The sequence below is a fragment of the Anomaloglossus baeobatrachus genome, chromosome 7 (genome assembly GCF_048569485.1).
Source record: "Anomaloglossus baeobatrachus isolate aAnoBae1 chromosome 7, aAnoBae1.hap1, whole genome shotgun sequence".
Taxonomy (NCBI): Eukaryota; Metazoa; Chordata; class Amphibia; order Anura; family Aromobatidae; genus Anomaloglossus; species Anomaloglossus baeobatrachus.
Window position 1 is genome coordinate 260,494,734 of NC_134359.1, and position 20,420 is coordinate 260,515,153.

The 20,420-nt window shown below is 43.3% G+C and overlaps 1 protein-coding gene across 1 annotated transcript in view; it reads right to left on the minus strand.

The window, feature by feature from the left end:
* Nucleotides 1-20,420, minus strand: part of BAIAP3 (BAI1 associated protein 3) — a 335,128-nt gene that overhangs the window by 55,201 nt on the left and 259,507 nt on the right. The window contains exons 14-18 of the mRNA XM_075318086.1: nt 20,314-20,417; nt 14,585-14,702; nt 6,782-6,906; nt 6,601-6,691; nt 4,464-4,520 (exon numbers count right to left, since the gene is read on the minus strand). Of these exons, the coding sequence (XP_075174201.1) occupies nt 4,464-4,520; nt 6,601-6,691; nt 6,782-6,906; nt 14,585-14,702; nt 20,314-20,417 (495 nt within the window). The remainder of the gene's footprint in view (nt 1-4,463; nt 4,521-6,600; nt 6,692-6,781; nt 6,907-14,584; nt 14,703-20,313; nt 20,418-20,420) is intronic.

Consider the following 20,420-nt stretch of genomic DNA (forward strand, 5'->3'; position numbering starts at 1 on the left):
TTTGCAGGTTCAGGAAGCTGGTGCCGGAAGCGGACGCGGAGGGGGAACCTTGCCCGAACTGGCTGTGGGACCTGGCATCGGTGTAGCTTTTGAGGGAATTCGGAGATCGGTGTCTGAGGCTACTTGGTGCCGATATCAGGCGGTGTGGCAGGAATGGGCAAAGTTGGAAAGTAGGGAGTTCATGGAGTCGGGTTACCAGGGTCGAGTGTTGGGGGTACTGATGTTAATAAGTGGGGATTTTTCGGAAGGCAGGTCTGTTTCGGTGATTGGTTGCAAGTTGGCGGCGTTGGCCTTTTTGTTCCAGATGCAAGGGGTTCGGGACGCGACTAAGGATTTTCTGGTGCGACAGGCGATGAAGGGTTTTCGAAAAGGGGCTCAGTCGCGTGACTGTAGGCGGCCGGTGTCATTGCCATTGTTGGTGCGTTTGGTGGGGTGTTTAGGGGAGTTGTGTTCGTCTCCTTATGAGCGGGTGTTGTTCTCGGTAGCTTTTGTACTGGCGTTTTTTGGGGCCTTTCGTATTGGCGAATTGGTCAGCCCGACTAAGCAAGCGATGGGTGGTTTGCTGTTGGGTGATGTGATGCTGGGGGAGGATAGAGTGGAATGTCGGCTTCGTTTTTCTAAGACGGATCAGAGGGGCCGGGGGCGCTTAGTAGTGTTGTACGCTTTACCGGGGCACCAGTTGTGCCCAGTGTTACATGTGTCAGAGTTTTTAAAGGTGCGCGGCGGTTACCCTGGTGTTTTTCTTAGACATACGGACGGATTGGCTTTGTCGCGGTATCAATTCAATGCGGTGCTGAAGATGGCTCTAGCAAGGGTGGGGGAGGAGCCACGTGAGTACGGGTCTCACTCCTTCCGGATTGGGGCGGCAACGGAGGCCGCCAGGTGGGGCTTGAGTGAGGATTGTATCCGGCGGATTGGGAGGTGGGAGTCTTCCAGGTTCCGTTTGTACATTAGGCCTCACTTGGTCAGGTGATGGTCAGGGGTGGGGGATTCAAGGTTGGTGTTAGATGCCGGTTTGTGGGCAATTTCTTGTGCTGTTGCTGTTTTTATTCGTGGTCTTTGTATTTTATAGGTCCATGCCTTGTGTGGATCCTCGGGCACTCCTATGTGTATTGGGGAGCGTTGCGGGCGGATGTGCGGCGTGACGGTCGGCAGCTCGGAGTGTCGGTGTCGGAAGCTCGAGTAAAGTGGCTCGGAATTCGGGGCATGACCTGGGGTAGGGTGCGCCCTGAGGTGGCTTATTATAGCCGTATGGATCGTGTCCCTGATGTGTTAATTTTGCATGTGGGAGGGAACGATTTGGGAGTAAGGTCGGCGAGGGAATTGAAAAGGGATATAAAGCTGGACCTGTTACATTTGTGGAGGGCTTTCCCGGGCATAGTTATCGTTTGGTCGGACATTATAGCTCGGACGCAGTGGCGTTTTGGGAGGTCGGTGGACCGTATTAATAGGGCTCGGAGCAAGCTGAACCGGGCTATTGGCAGGTTTGTGGCGAGAAATGGTGGGTTGGTGGTGCGGCATAGAGAATTGGAGGAGTCCACGGAGCAGTATCTAAGGAGAGATGGGGTTCACCTGACTGATGTGGGTCTGGATTTATGGATGTTGGGTTTGAGGGATGGCCTAGAGCAAGCACTGGGGGTGTGGGGGGCCCGGGCCAAGTAAGGGTGTCACTTGGCCGGCCTGTGGCGGGGTGATAGATCCGTCTGAGAGGTTGGGAGTACCGACAGTCGGCTTGTTGGTACGAAGTCGCTCAAGGGGAGTGGCTTCGGAGTGGATGGGAACTTGTGGGCGGAGGTCCCGCAGGTTCTGGGTAGGGGTAATTAACGATGGAACGTTGTTACCCCTCACCTCGGGCCGGGTGGTCACGGCCGAGGTGGTCCTCTGGGCCGGTTTGGAGGTTACGGCCGGGGGGTTAGGAATGATGGTTTGCCTCTCGGACGGATCTATCGGTGTTTCTGGTTATACGGGTATATATGTATAAGGTTAAGTTTAACAATTGAGTGGCATGTTGGGCCACAAGTTTGGTATACATATATACGGTAAAATAAAACTGTGGCCATTCCTGCAATAAAGTCGTGGTTCTCGTCTTCATTTAGGTAGATATGGTACGGGGGGTGTGTTTTACAGGATAACCTGCTTATCCCTTATAGATGCGTCAAGAAGGGCAGTGAGCCCCATAGGGGTGAATGGACCCCATGACGATCGGGAGGGTGCAAGGTTAGGAAAGGGTTAATAGGTTTGCATGGGATGGGGGATGTGTGTGAGTACAGGATTGGTAGTAGGGAGCTGTAAGGGGATTGGGGGGGAGCAAGGAAGGGGTGGGGTGTTGGGAGAGGTATAAGAGAGGGGGGTGTGCTGTTTACCTCCCCTTTCGTCGATTGATCTTTGTGTCCCACCCGCCCGCCCTGATATATAATTATATGTATATGTTCAAAAAAAAAAAAAAAAAAATAAAAAGGTGAAAAGGTGATGGTTTTTCAAAAAAAAAAAAAAAAAAAAAAAAAGAACTTTAAAAAAAAAAAAAAAAAAGAGGAATAAAGGAGAATACAAGGTTGAGTTGCTAATTTATTGTTGTCACAGCGGGGTGATAGGTCCGTCTGAGAGGTTGGGAGTACCGACAGTCGGCTTGTTGGTACGAAGTCGCTCAAGGGGAGTGGCTTCGGAGTGGATGGGAACTTGTGGGCGGAGGTCCCGCAGGTTCTGGGTAGGGGTAATTAACGATGGAACGTTGTTACCCCTCACCTCGGGCCGGGTGGTCACGGCCGAGGTGGTCCTCTGGGCCGGTTTGGAGGTTACGGCCGGGGGGTTAGGAATGATGGTTTGCCTCTCGGACGGATCTATCGGTGTTTCTGGTTATACGGGTATATATGTATAAGGTTAAGTTTAACAATTGAGTGGCATGTTGGGCCACAAGTTTGGTATACATATATACGGTAAAATAAAACTGTGGCCATTCCTGCAATAAAGTCGTGGTTCTCGTCTTCATTTAGGTAGATATGGTACGGGGGGTGTGTTTTACAGGATAACCTGCTTATCCCTTATAGATGCGTCAAGGCCTGGCAAAGCATTTAGAAGGAGGAAACCCAGCGTTTGGTGATGTCCATGGGTTCCAGACTTAAGGCAGTGATTGCCTCCAAAGGATTCGCAACAAAATATTGAAAATAAAAATATTTTGTTTGGGTTTGGTTTATTTGTCCAATTACTTTTGACCTCCTAAAATGTGGAGTGTTTGTAAAGAAATGTGTACAATTCCTACAATTTCTATCAGATATTTTTGTTCAAACCTTCAAATTAAACGTTACAATCTGCACTTGAATTCTGTTGTAGAGGTTTCATTTCAAATCCAATGTGGTGGCATGCAGAGTCTAACTCGCGAACATTGTGTCACTGTCCAAATATTTCTGGACCTAACTGTATACACACACATGTATATATATATATATATATATATATATATATGTACACATATATATATATATATGCATACATATATATATATATATATATATTGTAGCGGGGTGGGGGTCCCCCAGGGCGACAAAGAGGCAGTGACCCAAAAAGTCCGATCAAAACAGCTTTATTGCCGTCGCTGCACAGGTAAAAGTCCTCCGGGACACAGCCAGGCTATACACAGTCCATATGATACCCTGTCACACAGGTACCGGTTGCCGTAGAAGACGGTCTTACTATACCTCGCCGTGCTATTCAAGGTGGGCCCACAGACCTGTGTTATCGCTCCACACAGGCCTGAAATCTCCTCAGCTTCCTGCTCTGCAGCTTACAAAGCAGACTCTGCCCCACCCAGGCCTTTACAGAGACCTTTTAAATGAGAGTTGTGGCCATGAGCCACCTGCACAACCCGGACTGGAGATAGCGGACTGACCACTATGTAGGGCTCGAATATGTTTCTGTACGCATTCTGGGAGATACATACCGTCCGTCACATATGAATGGCTCCACTATCTCACAATATATATATATATATATATATATATATACACACATATATGTATATACATACATATATATATATATATATAGACCCATGGAAGCACAAAGGTGCGAAATGGCTCGCCATCGTCCGGCTGTTTAGTCCTCGCCCCCCCCCTCCCCCCACCACTTGTACCCTCTGATATGAATTTGGATTAAAGTTCTGCATATGGATGTATATGGATATTTATATATATATATACGATATATATACACACATATAAACATATGCGCATAATTCTGTATATACACATGTATATTAGTGCATTTTTAAGTAGCAGGCCTTGGGCCCCCTTCTTCAGCACCCACTACTGCAACGCCCCCCCCATGTTGTTTATAGGATACATTTTTCCTAGATTTTTCTTCCTGTACAGAAAAAATGATCTCTCTACAGCCAGTAATAACTTATGCATTAAAATATGGCCGTGCTAAATGAATATGCAAGGCCTGTCCCTGAAGATGGAGTATCGCACCTTTTCTTCGGGTTTATAAGACGTATATGTCTTTTCGTACCACTCCAATGTTCCTTTCTGAAAGATAGAAATTGAAGTAAATGACTGAGTAAAACGATTCCTCTCAACCTTAATCTTCACATCGCGAAGCGGAATTTCAATAAAGTGTTATTTGATAAAAGCCGGGACCTCCGAGCACTCGGCTGCGTAAGATTTTAGCATCTCTGCCACTGAAACTAAAATCATCTCCTCTTGTTTATGGTTTATATCGAATCACTTAGGAGGAGCACCTCGAAATGTCACTGTGCCTAGCCGTGAATTGAGCATGTATATATAAATGTGCAATGGGGGACATTTATCAAAACCGGTGCTAAGGAAAAGCAGAGCAGGTGCCCATGGCAACCAATCAGAGCCCAGCTTTCATTGTTTAGAGACCTTTTAGAGAATGAAAGAAGCCATCTGATTGGTTGCTTAGGGAAACTTTATTTACTCTGGATAAATCTTCCCCTATTACATTATATAATAAAAAGACATCACCTACACATATTCTTTTCTTTCAATAAGTTGTTAAAAACTCATTTATAGTTTTTCTAATTAAGTGTGTGCGAAATCCAATATGGCTGCCTCTTTGGGTCTCGGAACCTAGAGTCCTACTATACAAGCGTCTAGGACAATAGAAAATCTAAATGACAACTAACGCACAATTTTAAAGGGGTTTGCTGGGACTTAAAGAGGTTGTGGAGAGATCCTGCGGTGCCCCGGGAAGAACAGTTGCCATGGCAACCATTTGATGCCCAGCTGGTCTTGTCTAATTAAAAAGAAGTCCTATGAAGACAAGATCGGACAGTTGTCTCAGCAACTTCCACCCACATGCACCATCATGGCTTTGTTTATGATATTAGATGGGGGTTAGGGGAGGGGAAAGAGACATATTGGGCAATCTTTTTAACCACTTCACGACCGGCTGAGTTACATTTTTGGCACTTTTGCTTCTTTCACCCCTTAGGCCACTTTTACACTGTGTTATGACCTACGTTCACTGGTCCCATCGGGGCTTCCATCCGAACTCCCTGTAAAATGGGTTTACGATGGGGCCTTTGACTAGAATAGTGCAGACTGAATCACCGTGTGCTTTATCGTGGACCATTTGCGGGTGTATACGCTTTTTGCATGCGGACACCCACACATAGTAGACTGTGTCTGGGTGTCCGCCTCCAGAAAGCGTATACCGCCGAAAATGGTGCACAACAGACCCCTGCCCTATCAGCGCATGCATCTGAAACCCGTTTTGCGGGGGGTTCGGATGGAAGCCCCGACGGGACCAGTCAACGTGGGGCAGAACGCAGTTTGAAAGCGGCCTTACAGTAGCCATAGGTTTTTGTTTTGTTTTTTTTTCATCGACATAGGCACGTAAGAGCTTGTTTTTTTTCTGGGACTGGTTATGAATGACACCATTCATGTTACCACATAATGTAATGAAAAGTGGGGAGAAAAAACTACAAGTAGGGTAAAATACTGCAAAAAAAATCATAATTGAGCCGTTGTTTTTGGAGTTTAGTTTTTACGGCGTTCACTGTATGGTAAAAACGAGATAATATCATTGCTAATCTGTACGATTATGAGGATACCAAACTTATTACTTAGAAGGTTTGGTTTAATTTTCTGGTAGTTCAAAAAATGCAAAACTTTGAAGAAAAAAAAAAAAAAGTTTTTCCGAGACCCAAAACTTTTATATTTTTCAGTTTATGGGCCTATGTGAGGACATGTATTTTGCATAGTGATCCACATAGGGGACTTAATCCTGGGATCACTTGATCCCTCTTTAGCTCTCTTGTCAAAGATCCCAGGGATCGGTTGTTCTCCCCCATGTCTTAAGAAATACTCAACAGCACGTAATTCTGAGGCAACTCTTTCAATGGCTGCCACGTTAGTGGTCAGCCAGCTATTCGAGGACCGAATACAACTAGGAACTTTTCCACGTCTCAAGGCATGGAAAGAACGAGGAACCGTGTAGGGTTTTATCCCTTTCCTGAGGGAAGAATTGGTAGTGGCCTAAGAGGCCTCCATTACCACTTGTTCCGCCATGAAATAAAAATATTTGCTCACTAAACATGGCTGCTTGGGCATTTTATAGCCTTCGTGTTGAGATAAAATATACCTTTAACACTGTGGCAATCTCCAGATGCAGTTCATTGTGAAAAGGGCACACCGTCTTGAAGGCTTGCATGTTCTGGATCTGGTTGAGGCACCTGTGTCAAACACATGACCACCCCCTAAATAGTTAGTAAGGATAAATAGAAGATCGGGCCAGCGATGTGACTCATATAGGAGTCCATTACCTTAACATGAATTCTAGGCGGCCGATAACGGTTGTGTTCAGCACGGGGAAGTTGTCTCTTAGTTTCTTCAGCAGTAAGAGACAATATTCGGTGAAAAGGGTGAAGCTTTCTGCTAAATTCGCCTCCTTCAGTAAATGGACACACACAGAACAATGAATAAAAACTGGTAGAATACTGTATATACATTGTTAACAAGGCAAAATAATAGATGAGGGTGTATAAAGGTTATCTCTTTCCTATATAAAAAATAAATACCTGGCATCAGCTGGCCTGTGTTAACTGTCCAAATACAGCTTCTCTCTCCTATCTAATCTATCTATCGATCAAAGAACGCACTGTTCTGAGTGGAGAGTGGGTGCACCATGGTGTTGCCGCATGGATCAGTGTAAAGGGCATCATTCTACGTGGGGGAATGCATAATAATGTGTGGGGGCACTATGAGGCACAACATCATGGTGGGTTACTGTGGGGTATCATATTGAAGGCATTCGGTGTATCATATGTGGGGTGAAGGTGCTGTAGGGACTTCATTCTATGTAGGGGTGCATATTTGGAGGCATCATAGTGTATGGGTGCTAAAAAAATGGGTATCATACCATGTGAGAACACTACGGAAACATTTCCACTGTACAATACACAGTGTTTTCTTTCTGGCGGTCGTTTAAAGCCTGCTAACAGCTCTGAAAAGTTGGGATGTATTCTATGTCATATCCAGCTAACTACATACATACTGGTAAATAATCAATAATCAGAGAAAAAAAAAGGGAGTAATCCGGCACTCACCAAAAAAACCCCCAAAACTATATATATATAAGTTAATTGAAAAACCATAAAAATAAAAAAACAATTTAATGAAAACCTTATGCATCGTAGACAGCCATGTCATCTATGACTAAGGACATGGCCATCTAAAATGTGCAAGGTTTTCAGTGTATATACAGTATATATATATATATATATATATATATATATATATATATATATATATATATATATATATACACACACACACACACACACAGTATATGCGCTGTATAGTGTATATATACAATGCATATATATTTAATTTATATTTATATATATTATAAATATTACACTTATTTCAAATTTCAATTTATATATGTATATAATTATAAATATATATATAAAAAAATATAAATATATATAATAATATATATATTTCCCTTTTGTATTTTTAGGTTTTTTCCCAAAAATTTTTTTTAGATGTTCGATGCTGGATTGATTCTTCCCCTTTTTCTGCTTCCGTGAATCATATCATGAATCTAGTTATATGATTATGGACTGATGAGCTGATATCTTCCCCTTTTCCCTTTCCTTTTTTCTGATGCCTTTGGTAATTAATCAGGTTAATATTGGCCACACATATTCCATCAGGTACAGGTCTAATTCTGTTCCTATTTCCTCTTTTCATCGCCTTTAGGCCTTATTATGAAGTCCGTTTTTAGCATGTACATGCAAAAATGTTATTTTTCACAGATCCATAAACTTTTATGGTGAATTTTATCGGTGAAAAATGGACATGATTCTGATTTTTTGTTCTACGGACCCATGATGAGCAAGCATGGACAAGTGAAAAGCTCCATAGGCTACAATGGGTATATGTTCTCTCCATAAAAAAACACTGATGAAACACGGACAAAAAAGCCAGAATTCTGAACGAAGAATTAAACCAAAAACTTGAAGATTGAGTGAAGAATCACAATTGGTGAATAAGGTATAACTGATTTATAATGCTGACTGTTCCGTCTTCCAATTCTCTAATTATGTCTGTCTTTTCTGTTCTGCTTTTCTATTTCTGCCTTCGATAAGTCGTATTTATTAAAACGGAGAAAAGTCTAAAAATGATATATAATAAAGTAAAATCCATTCTGCTGTTTTTCCCATCCAGATCCAATTGTTCTTTTTCTGGCCAAATAGTTGCGAGAAGCAGGAAAAACAAACTAATAGTAAAAAATGTAGACCCAGCAGGGAATAAATCGATACATAAAGATTCCAGTCATGCTCCATATGACTGTGTACCAAATACGTGATGCTTCTGAATCATGTGTGATTTGGCTGTGAACTTCCAAACGAGTCACAAATCAAATTTGTGCTTCTGGGCCGATCTTGGATGCAGAACTCTCTGGTGTTGTCTCTAGCCAATACTGCTGATGTGCCCTATATAGATATGATATCATAGCCAAAATGGGTAAGGATGGTTTTCAAGGTCCTTTATAGGAGTTTCAAGGCCATTTGACCACTGTAACCCTCCATGTGATAATGCATGTATAGGGGGTGGGGGTAGACGTCTGAAGAAAGTGCTGGCTGCAAGGGATGGCACCAACAAGCCACTTTGACTTTGTAAGATATAATATACACTGCAACAGGGGTGGCCACTAGTAATGAACGAGCACTACAATGCCCAAATGCTCAGTACTCGTAACTAGTGATGAGCGGGCACTACCATGCTCAGGTGCTCAGTACTTGTAACTAGTGATGAGCGGGCACTACCATGCTCGGGTGCTCAGTACTCGTAACTAGTGATGAGCGGGCACTACCATGCTCGGGTGCTCAGTACTCATAACTAGTGATGAATGAGCACTACCATGCTTGGGTGCTCGGTACTCGTAACTAGTGATGAGCGGGCACTACCGTGCTTGGGTGCTCAGTACCCGTAACTAGTGATGAGTGAGCACTACCATGCTTGGGTGCTCGGTACTCGTAACTAGTGATGATTGTTGCATGTATACCCCCTTTCACTGTAAAGCGCCATGGAATAAATGGCGCTATAAATAATAATAATAAGAAGAATAATGAGCGGGCACTACCATGCTCAGGTGCTCAGTACTCGTAACTAGTGATGAGCGGGCACTACCATGCTCGAGTGCTCAGTACTCGTAACTAGTGATGAGCGGGCACTACCATGCTCGGGTGCTCAGTACTCGTAACTAGTGATGAGCGGGCACTACTATGCTCGAGTGCTCAGTACTCGTAACTAGTGATGAGCGGGCACTACCATGCTCGAGTGCTCGGTACTCGTAACTAGTGATGAGCGGGCACTACCATGCTCGAGTGCTCAGTACTCGTAACTAGTGATGAGCGGGCACTACCATGCTCGAGTGCTCACTACTCGTAACTAGTGATGAGTGGGCACTACCATGCTCGGGTGCTCGGTACTCGTAACTAGTGATGAGCGGGCACTACCATGCTCAGGTGCTCAGTACTTGTAACTAGTGATGAGCGGGCACTACCATGCTCGGGTGCTCAGTACTCGTAACTAGTGATGAGCGGGCACTACCATGCTCGGGTGCTCAGTACTCATAACTAGTGATGAATGAGCACTACCATGCTTGGGTGCTCAGTACCCGTAACTAGTGATGAGTGAGCACTACCATGCTTGGGTGCTCGGTACTCGTAACTAGTGATGATTGTTGCATGTATACCCCCTTTCACTGTAAAGCGCCATGGAATAAATGGCGCTATAAATAATAATAATAAGAAGAATAATGAGCGGGCACTACCATGCTCAGGTGCTCAGTACTCGTAACTAGTGATGAGCGGGCACTACCATGCTCGAGTGCTCAGTACTCGTAACTAGTGATGAGCGGGCACTACCATGCTCGGGTGCTCAGTACTCGTAACTAGTGATGAGCGGGCACTACTATGCTCGAGTGCTCAGTACTCGTAACTAGTGATGAGCGGGCACTACCATGCTCGAGTGCTCGGTACTCGTAACTAGTGATGAGCGGGCACTACCATGCTCGAGTGCTCAGTACTCGTAACTAGTGATGAGCGGGCACTACCATGCTCGAGTGCTCAGTACTCGTAACTAGTGATGAGTGGGCACTACCATGCTCGGGTGCTCGGTACTCGTAACTAGTGATGAGCGGGCACTACCATGCTCAGGTGCTCGGTACTCGTAACTAGTGATGAGCGGGCACTACCATGCTCAGGTGCTCGGTACTTGTAACTAGTGATGAGCGGGCACTACCATGCTCGGGAGCTTGGTACTCATAACGAACAGTTGGATTCTCAGATGGGCTTAACTTGACTACCTGAGTATAATGGTAGTCAATGGAGAACTTGAGCATTTTTCCAGGATATTTCCTGAAAAAATGCTCAAGTTCTCCATTGAGTTTCATTATACACGGGTACTCAAGTTAAGCCTATCCGAGCATCCAACTGTTTGTTACGAGTACCGAGCACCCGAGCATGGTAGTGCCCGCTCATCACTAGTCACGAGTACCAAGCACCCGAGCATGGTAGTGCTCGCTCATCACTAGATACGAGTACTGAGCACCAGAGCATGGTAGTGTCCGCTCATCACTAGATACGAGTACTGAGCACCTGAGCATGGTAGTGCTCGCTCATCACTAGATATGAGTACCGAGCACCCAAGCATTGTAGTGTTCGCTCATCACTAGTTACGAGTACGGAGCACCCGAGCATTGTAGTGTCCGCTCATCACTAGTTACGAGTACCGAGTACCTGAGCATGGTAGTGCCCACTAATCACTAGTTACGAATACAGAGCACCTGAGCATGGTAGTGCCCACTAATCACTAGTTACGAATACTGAGCACCAGAGCATGGTAGTGTCCGCTCATCACTAGTTACGAGTACGGAGCACCCGAGCATTGTAGTGCCCGCTCATCACTAGTTACGAGTACCGAGCACCTGAGCATGGTAGTGCCCGCTCATCACTAGTTACGAGTACTGAGCACCCGAGCATGGTAGTGCCCGCTCATCACTAGTCACGAGTACCAAGCACCCGAGCATGGTAGTGCTCGCTCATCACTAGATACGAGTACAGAGCACCTGAGCATGGTAGTGCTCGCTCATCACTAGTTACGAGTACCGAGTACCTGAGCATGGTAGTGCCCACTAATCACTAGTTACGAATACGGAGCACCAGAGCATGGTAGTGCCCGCTCATCACTAGTTACGAATACTGAGCACCAGAGCATGGTAGTGCCCACTCATCACTAGTTACGAGTACGGAGCACCCGAGCATTGTAGTGCCCGCTCATCACTAGTTACGAGTACCGAGCACCTGAGCATGGTAGTGCCCGCTCATCACTAGTTACGAGTACTGAGCACCCAAGCATGGTAGTGCTCAGTCATCACTAGTTACGAGTACTGAGCACCCGAGCATGGTAGTGCCCGCTCATCACTAGTTACGAGTACCGAGTACCCGAGCATGGTAGTGCCCGCTCATCACTAGTTACGAGTACCTGAGCATGGTAGTGCGCGCTCATCACTAGTTAAGAGTATCACTAGTGGCCACCGTTGTCAACATTGTTTTATTTTTTACTTAAGTGCATGTATTTTGGGCTAAAAATGAGTTTTGCGATTGTGATTCATTACAAATTTTGCACAGTTTAGCTTATACAGGCTCTTTGGTTCCCTGTATGTACTCATAAGTTAACTGAGATGAGCTAAATAAGAAAAGAGATGCAAAATCACTCTCAGACTGCATTGCAAACTGATTGATGGATTGTCAGTTAAAGGGGTTTTCCCACAAATGGAAAAAGTTAATTTTAACAATAGATCTTGGAATAATAATAGTTTCCACCATTGGACGTGTTTTAAAAAATTGTCCCTGTGCTGAGATAATCTTATATAAGTGTCCCTGCTGTGTACTGTGTAATGGCCGTGTCTGACTGTACAGGGACATGGTCTGATCATACCACAGCTCCTGGGCAGGGGAGGAAGTAATAAAGATATCTTCTATGGGTAAGATATTTAAAAAACAAACAAACCAGGGAAATGTTTAAACTCAGAAAGACTCAGTTGCAATCCCGTGCTCTCTTGCGTCCTCCCCTGCCCAGGAGATGTGGTATGATCAGACCATGTCCCTGTACGGTCAGACACGGCCATTACACAGTACACAGCAGGGACACATATATAAGATTATCTCAGCACAGGAACATTTTTTTTAATCACATCCAATTGGGGAAATTATTATTATTCCAAGATCTATTGATTAAAATCAACTTTAAAATTAACTTTGATCATGGGTAAACCCTTTTAACTCATTAAGCAGTCAGCAATAGTCAGTGTAACATAAACCTATAGAAGGCAAACAGTGCAATTTTTTTTTATGAAACCATACTGTAAAAATCATTTTTAGCTTGAAATACGTACATGCATGCAGGTAACAAAAAAAGTCCCCAAAAATAGACAGCCCCTTTAACTTTAGTCCGAGGTGAAGGAAAGCTAGATTATATAGAGTTTTTACAACCTTTTGACACTACCCAGAGATTTCTATTACTGAGAATGTCGTACAATCTGTTTGGAAGAGACCATTTACACCAAAGAAAGAAGAAAAAAGGTATTACATCATAAAAGAAGCATGTGAGACCACCAGAACGATAGCTGCTCAGAATGATCTGCTGTGGCTTATTAAGGCTGCTTTCACACACCATTTTTTTGTCATCAGGCACGATTCAGCGAAAAAACGGATCAGTTGCATGAGTTTTTTCCATCAGCTCCTTCAGTTGTGGATCCGTTGTGATACTGAGCATGCTCAGTTCAAAAAAACGTATCCGGCAACCGTATCCGTTTTTTTGCCGCATTACACCGGATCCTGCGTTCATAGGCTTCCCTTATAAACACGCCGTATGGATCTGGATCCGGCGCAATCCGTTTTTTTGCCGGACACAAAAACATTCACTTCAACGTTTCATCCGGCCGCCGGACAAGTAAATTTTGCCAGATCCGGCAAAAACCGGATGAAACCCAAGGCCATCCGGCACAATCCGGCGCTAATGAAAGTCTATGGGGGAAAAAACGGATCCAGTGGCAACAGATGCTGGATCCGTTTTTTCATGTTTTTGCCGGATTGTGCCTGATGGCAAAAAACTGATGTGTGAAAGCAGCCTAAGCGGGTTCCTGAGAGAGACCCCCTCTGTGATACCCATATACAATAAACCATGCGGACAGGATTTATTTTTATTATACAATAGATAGATCTACATAGATGGATAGATGCATAGATATATCTATCTGTTAGTTATCTATCTATAGTGATAGATAATAGATAGATCTACATAGATGGATATAGATAAGATAGACATAGATTGATAGATGGATATAGATAAGATAGACATAGATTGATAGATGGATGGACAGATAGATCTACATTGATAGATAATAGATAGATCTGCATAGATGGATAGATGGATCTATAGGTAGATCGATAGATAGAGGGATAGATAGATCTACATAGATAGATAGATAGAGGGATAGATAGATAGAGGGATAGATAGATCTACATAGATAGATAGATAGAGGGATAGATAGATAGATAGATAGATCTACATAGATGGATAGATAGATCTACATAGATAGATAGAGGGATAGATCTACATAGATGGATAGAGGGATAGATCTACATAGATGGATAGATAGATGGATAGATAGATAGATGGATAGATGGATGGATAGATAGATAGATCTACATAGATGGATAGATAGATAGATGGATAGATGGATGGATAGATAGATAGATCTACATAGATGGATAGATAGATAGATCTACATAGATAGAGGGATAGATAGACAGACATAGATGGAGACAGATGGATAGATAGATCTACGTAGATAGATAAATAGATAGATACATAGATAGATAGATAGATAGATAGATAGATAGATAGACAGACATAGATGGACACAGATGGATAGGTCTACATAGATAGATAAATAGATAGATCTACATAGATGGACAGACATAGATGGACACAGATGGATAGGTCTACATAGATGGATAGACAGATCACAGCTTATCTATAGAGGATACCAGTTCTCTTGTACACAGGGTTGGTTCCCATTGCTCTTCAATGTTCTTAAGAAGTCCAAGCAGATAACTGTAGTCCAGGGGTTGCACTTGGTGGTGTTTGCTGAACGCTTGCCATTTTCTTTTTGAGAGAAAATAAAGTCAGTGCAGTTTACCATTAGTATACACTTTGTAAGACTCATCGATCACTCTGAAATTGCAACACTTTACTATTTTTTGTTATAGATGTTTTTCTAGTGACAAAACAGTTCTGCAATCTACAATGCAAGAATCTATAAATGTTCTTATACTTCTCCCATTCAGCGCTATTTTTCCTGGACTCTTAATTGTGTCCTTATTACACATAATTTTAATGTTTTTTTTTTCTTTACACAATGTGTGATCTCCCCCACACTTGAATTATAAAAGTAGCAAACATTTCAATAAAAACTTTAAAATATAAAAAATAATTTTAAACATATCTTTAAGTAAACAATAGGCTATTTTCTGATGAGACGTTCCCTTTGACGAATTTCTCCACGTCTTAAAACCATGTGATGGAAATTCCCTTATTAATTGAAAGTCTTTATTTCTCTTGAACCCCTTTCTGCCGCAGACAGTTTTTTTTTATTTTTCTTCCCTCCCCCTACAAATGCCATAACTTTCCTATTATTCCATTGAAATAGCTCTAGAAGCATTTGTCTTTTATTTCGTTTCAAATCATACCATTCATTTTTCCATATGTTTTATTGGATTGCACTCGTACGGACGAGTGCAATCCAATAAAACATATGGAAAAATGAACGTAAGTGGAACTGAGGTCTTAGTGTCAGCAGCAGCATCAGCAGCATCATCAGCACCAGTGACAACGTCAGCACTAGTACCAGCATCAGAATCAGAGTCAGCACCAGAGTGAGCCGGCACCAAAGCGAGTCAGCATCAGAGTCAGCAGCAAAGTGAGTAAGCATCAGAGTCAGCAGCAAAGTGAGTTAGCACCAGAGTCAGCACCATAGTCAGCACCAGAGTGAGTCAGCATCAGAGTCAGCACCAAAGTGAGTTAGCACCATAGTCAGCACCATAGTCAGCACCAGAGTGAGTCAGCATCAGAGTCAGCACCAAAGTGAGTCAGCACCAAAGTGAGTCAGCACCAGAGTGAGTCAGCACCAGAGTGAGTCAGCACCAGAGTGAGTCAGCATCAGAGTCAGCACCAAAGTGAGTTAGCACCATAGTCAGCACCATAGTCAGCACCAGAGTGAGTCAGCATCAGAGTCAGCACCAAAGTGAGTCAGCACCAAAGTGAGTCAGCACCAGAGTGAGTCAGCACCAGAGTGAGTCAGCATCAGCACCGCTCTGTACATAAGAAATCACAATCTCCTATGAATGTCACTCGAAGGCGGCGTTCACAGGAAGTTCGTAATGGCAGACACAGACTACATCAGTTGACCCCTGGCTTTCATGACAACCCATTGGCTCCCCACGGTCACATTACACGGCCTCCGATGAGAGCAGGGAATGACGCACTCCCTGCTGGCACGAGTTAAGTCCCAGTGTCAGAGATTGGCAGCGGGATTTAACTGGTGAATAGCCGCGGGCGGATCTCTGATCCACCCGTGCCTGTTAGAGGCATATGTTGGCTGATCTGATCAGCATGTGAGTCCGCATCAAAGCAAAGGAGATGTCCTATAACGTAAATATACGTCATAGGTCGAGAAGGGGTTAACAGAATGACCAAAATGGCCTTTTTATAGAAAATCCCATAAGTGAGAAATCCATTTCAGCTCATAATTATAAAATACATCCACGCACCATCTCATTCCCAGTGATTCTTCCCATTAGATTATTCTTTAATCATAGTAATTTCAGATTCTAGAGACAAAGTATCTTGAGGTCTAATAATAAAACTCCAGTCTTTAGTGGGAGATGGTGAGAGCCCTTCAGGTTCACAGATCAATAAGTATCAAGCTTGCTCTTAAAGAGGATTAGATGAGTGTGCCAGCGCTCTGCCCGTTATCCCGCACCATGTGAATCAATGGCCTCTGACATTTCCTTTCACCAGCTTTAGATGCCATTCAATGACTTTAATAAAAGCTCCGCACAAGATCTGTGGAGCGGAGACAAGATATACTCTCCAACAATATAAAGGTTCAAAGCAAGAGTCAGTCAAGTACCTGTGTGATCAGCGGCTCTCCCGAAATTACTGTGTGCCTCAAGCCAATGTGTCACCTAGAAAGGGACTACTTCTCAGCCTGAGCTTCAGCTTCGTAAAGTCATATCCCCCCCTAATGTATCCATCAATACAACCTGCCTGTAATTTACTTCCACCCATCTGCACCACCCTTTCATATTATATATATATATATATATATATATATATATATATATATATATATACATACATACACACACACACACACACACACACACACACACACACACACACACACATATATATATATACACACATACACATACACACACACACACACACACACACACATATACATACATACTTATACATATACATACATACACACTCACACACACACACACGCACATATACATACATACATACATATACATACACGCACACACACACACATATACATACATATACATACATACACACACACCACACACATACAGTTAAGGCCACTTTACACACAGAGATAAATCTTTGGCAGATCTGTGGTTGCAGTGAAATCATGGACATATTGTTCCATTTGTACACAGCCACAAACCTGGCACTGATTGTCCACAATTTCACTGCAACCACAGATCTGCCACAGATTTATCTCTGTGTGTAAAGTGGCCTTTAGGTCCAGAAATATTTGGACAGTGACACAATTTTCGCGAGTTGGGCTCTGCATGCCACCACATTGGATTTGAAATGAAACCTCTACAACAGAATTCAAGTGCAGATTGTAACGTTTAATTTGAAGGTTTGAACAAAAATATCTGATAGAAATTGTAGGAATTGTACACATTTCTTTACAAACACTCCACATTTTAGGAGGTCAAAAGTAATTGGACAAATAAACCAAACCCAAACAAAATATTTTTATTTTCAATATTTTGTTGCGAATCCTTTGGAGGCAATCACTGCCTTAAGTCTGGAACCCATGGACATCACCAAACGCTGGGTTTCCTCCTTCTTAATGCTTTGCCAGGCCTTTACAGCCGCAGCCTTCAGGTCTTGCTTGTTTGTGGGTCTTTCCGTCTTAAGTCTGGATTTGAGCAAGTGAAATGCATGCTCAATTGGGTTAAGATCTGGTGATTGACTTGGCCATTGCAGAATGTTCCACTTTTTTGCACTCATGAACTCCTGGGTAGCTTTGGCTGTATGCTTGGGGTCATTGTCCATCTGTACTATGAAGCGCCGTCCGATCAACTTTGCGGCATTTGGCTGAATCTGGGCTGAAAGTATATCCCGGTACACTTCAGAATTCATCCGGCTACTCTTGTCTGCTGTTATGTCATCAATAAACACAAGTGACCCAGTGCCATTGAAAGCCATGCATGCCCATGCCATCACGTTGCCTCCACCATGTTTTACAGAGGATGTGGTGTGCCTTGGATCATGTGCCGTTCCCTTTCTTCTCCAAACTTTTTTCTTCCCATCATTCTGGTACAGGTTGATCTTGGTCTCATCTGTCCATAGAATACTTTTCCAGAACTGAGCTGGCTTCATGAGGTGTTTTTCAGCAAATTTAACTCTGGCCTGTCTATTTTTGGAATTGATGAATGGTTTGCATCTAGATGTGAACCCTTTGTATTTACTTTCATGGAGTCTTCTCTTTACTGTTGACTTAGAGACAGATACACCTACTTCACTGAAAGTGTTCTGGACTTCAGTTGATGTTGTGAACGGGTTCTTCTTCACCAAAGAAAGTATGCGGCGATCATCCACCACTGTTGTCACCGTGGACGCCCAGGCCTTTTTGAGTTCCCAAGCTCACCAGTCAATTCCTTTTTTCTCAGAATGTACCCGACTGTTGATTTTGCTACTCCAAGCATGTCTGCTATCTCTCTGATGGATTTTTTCTTTTTTTTCAGCCTCAGGATGTTCTGCTTCACCTCAATTGAGAGTTCCTTAGACCGCATGCTGTCTGGTCACAGCAACAGCTTCCAAATGCAAAACCACACACCTGTAATCAACCCCAGACCTTTTAACTACTTCATTGATTACAGGTTAACGAGGGAGACGCCTTCAGACTTAATTGCAGCCCTTAGAGTCCCTTATCCAATTACTTTTGGTCCCTTGAAAAAGAGGAGGCTATGCATTACAGAGCTATGATTCCTAAACCCTTTCTCCGATTTGGATGTGAAAACTCTCATATTGCAGCTGGGAGTGTGCACTTTCAGCCCATATTATATATATAATTGTATTTCTGAACATGTTTTTGTAAACAGCTAAAATAACAAAACTTGTGTCACTGTCCAAATATTTCTGGACCTAACTGTACATATACATATATACATACACACATTCTATTTTAAAGGAAATCTACCACTACGGTTTTGCCACCTAATCTGAGGGCAGCATAATGTAGAGACAGAGATCCTGATTCCAGCGATGTGTCACTTACTGGGCTGCTTGTTGTAGCTTTGATAATATCACTGTTTTAATCAGCAGCAGATTATCATTAGAGGACTAGTAAACCTCTGTATATCCCTGCCCTCATCACTTTCTGCCTATGTCCTGTGTACACAGAAAGCTTTCAATCAGTGATGTGGGATGGGTTATACAGAGCTCAGCATTCAGAGAACTGGTGTATAACCTCACCCTCATCAGTTTCTGACTATGCACAGGGTACACACAAAGTTGCCAATCAGTGGCATGGGCGGGGTTATACAGAGCTCTGTATTCAGAGGACTGATGTATAACCCCACTCATCACTTTCTGCCTATGCACAGTGTACACCGAAAGCTTTCAATCAGTGATGTGGGTGGAGTCATACAAAGCGCAGCGTTCAGAGGACTGGTGTATAATCCCGCCCTCATCACTTTCTGCCTATGCACAGTATACCCAGAAAACCTCCAATCAGTCATGTGGCTGGGGTTATACAGAGCTCAGCATTCAGAGGACTGGTGTATAACCCCACTTTCTTCACTTTCTGCCTATGCACAGAACGCTGACAATCAATGAGGTGGGCAGGGTTATATACAGCTCAGCATTCAGAGGACTGGTTTATAACCCCATTTTCTTCACTTTCTGCCTATGCCAGTGTACACAGAAAGTTGCCAATCAGTGGGGTAGGCAGGGTTATACTGAGCTCAGCATTCAGAGGACTGGTGTATAATCCTGCCCTTATCACTTTCTGCCTATGCACAGTGTACACAGAAAGCTTCTAATCAGTGATGTGAGTGGGGTTACACAGAGCTCAGCATTCAGAGGACTGGTAGTTCCGCAGTAGATAAAATAGTAATTTTACCAAAAATACAGCAAGCAGCTCAGTAAGTGACACATTGCTGGAATCAGGGTCTCTACTCCTACATTATGCTGCTCTCAGATGGGGGAGCAAAAACCTGGTGAAAGATTCCCTTTAAAATATAGCAATAGGAAAAGTCCCAGAGGTTGTATAAAAGTAGCAAACCCTAATGTGTGTTTTAGCTTTTGCAACCGATTGCATTTATTGAATTATTATATGTAAAATACAAATTTAAGTAAGTGCGCTAAGTGCCAACCATTCAGAGGATGGCGCCACAATGGGCTTATATATGCATTATATTACATCATCACATTAGATACTTACATGACGGCTTGTTGTAGGAAGGAGATGTCAGTCTGCATACTGTGGTGTGACATTATTGTGTACGCATGTTTGCTCACTTCCCCCTTCCAGTTCCAAAATTCCACCTA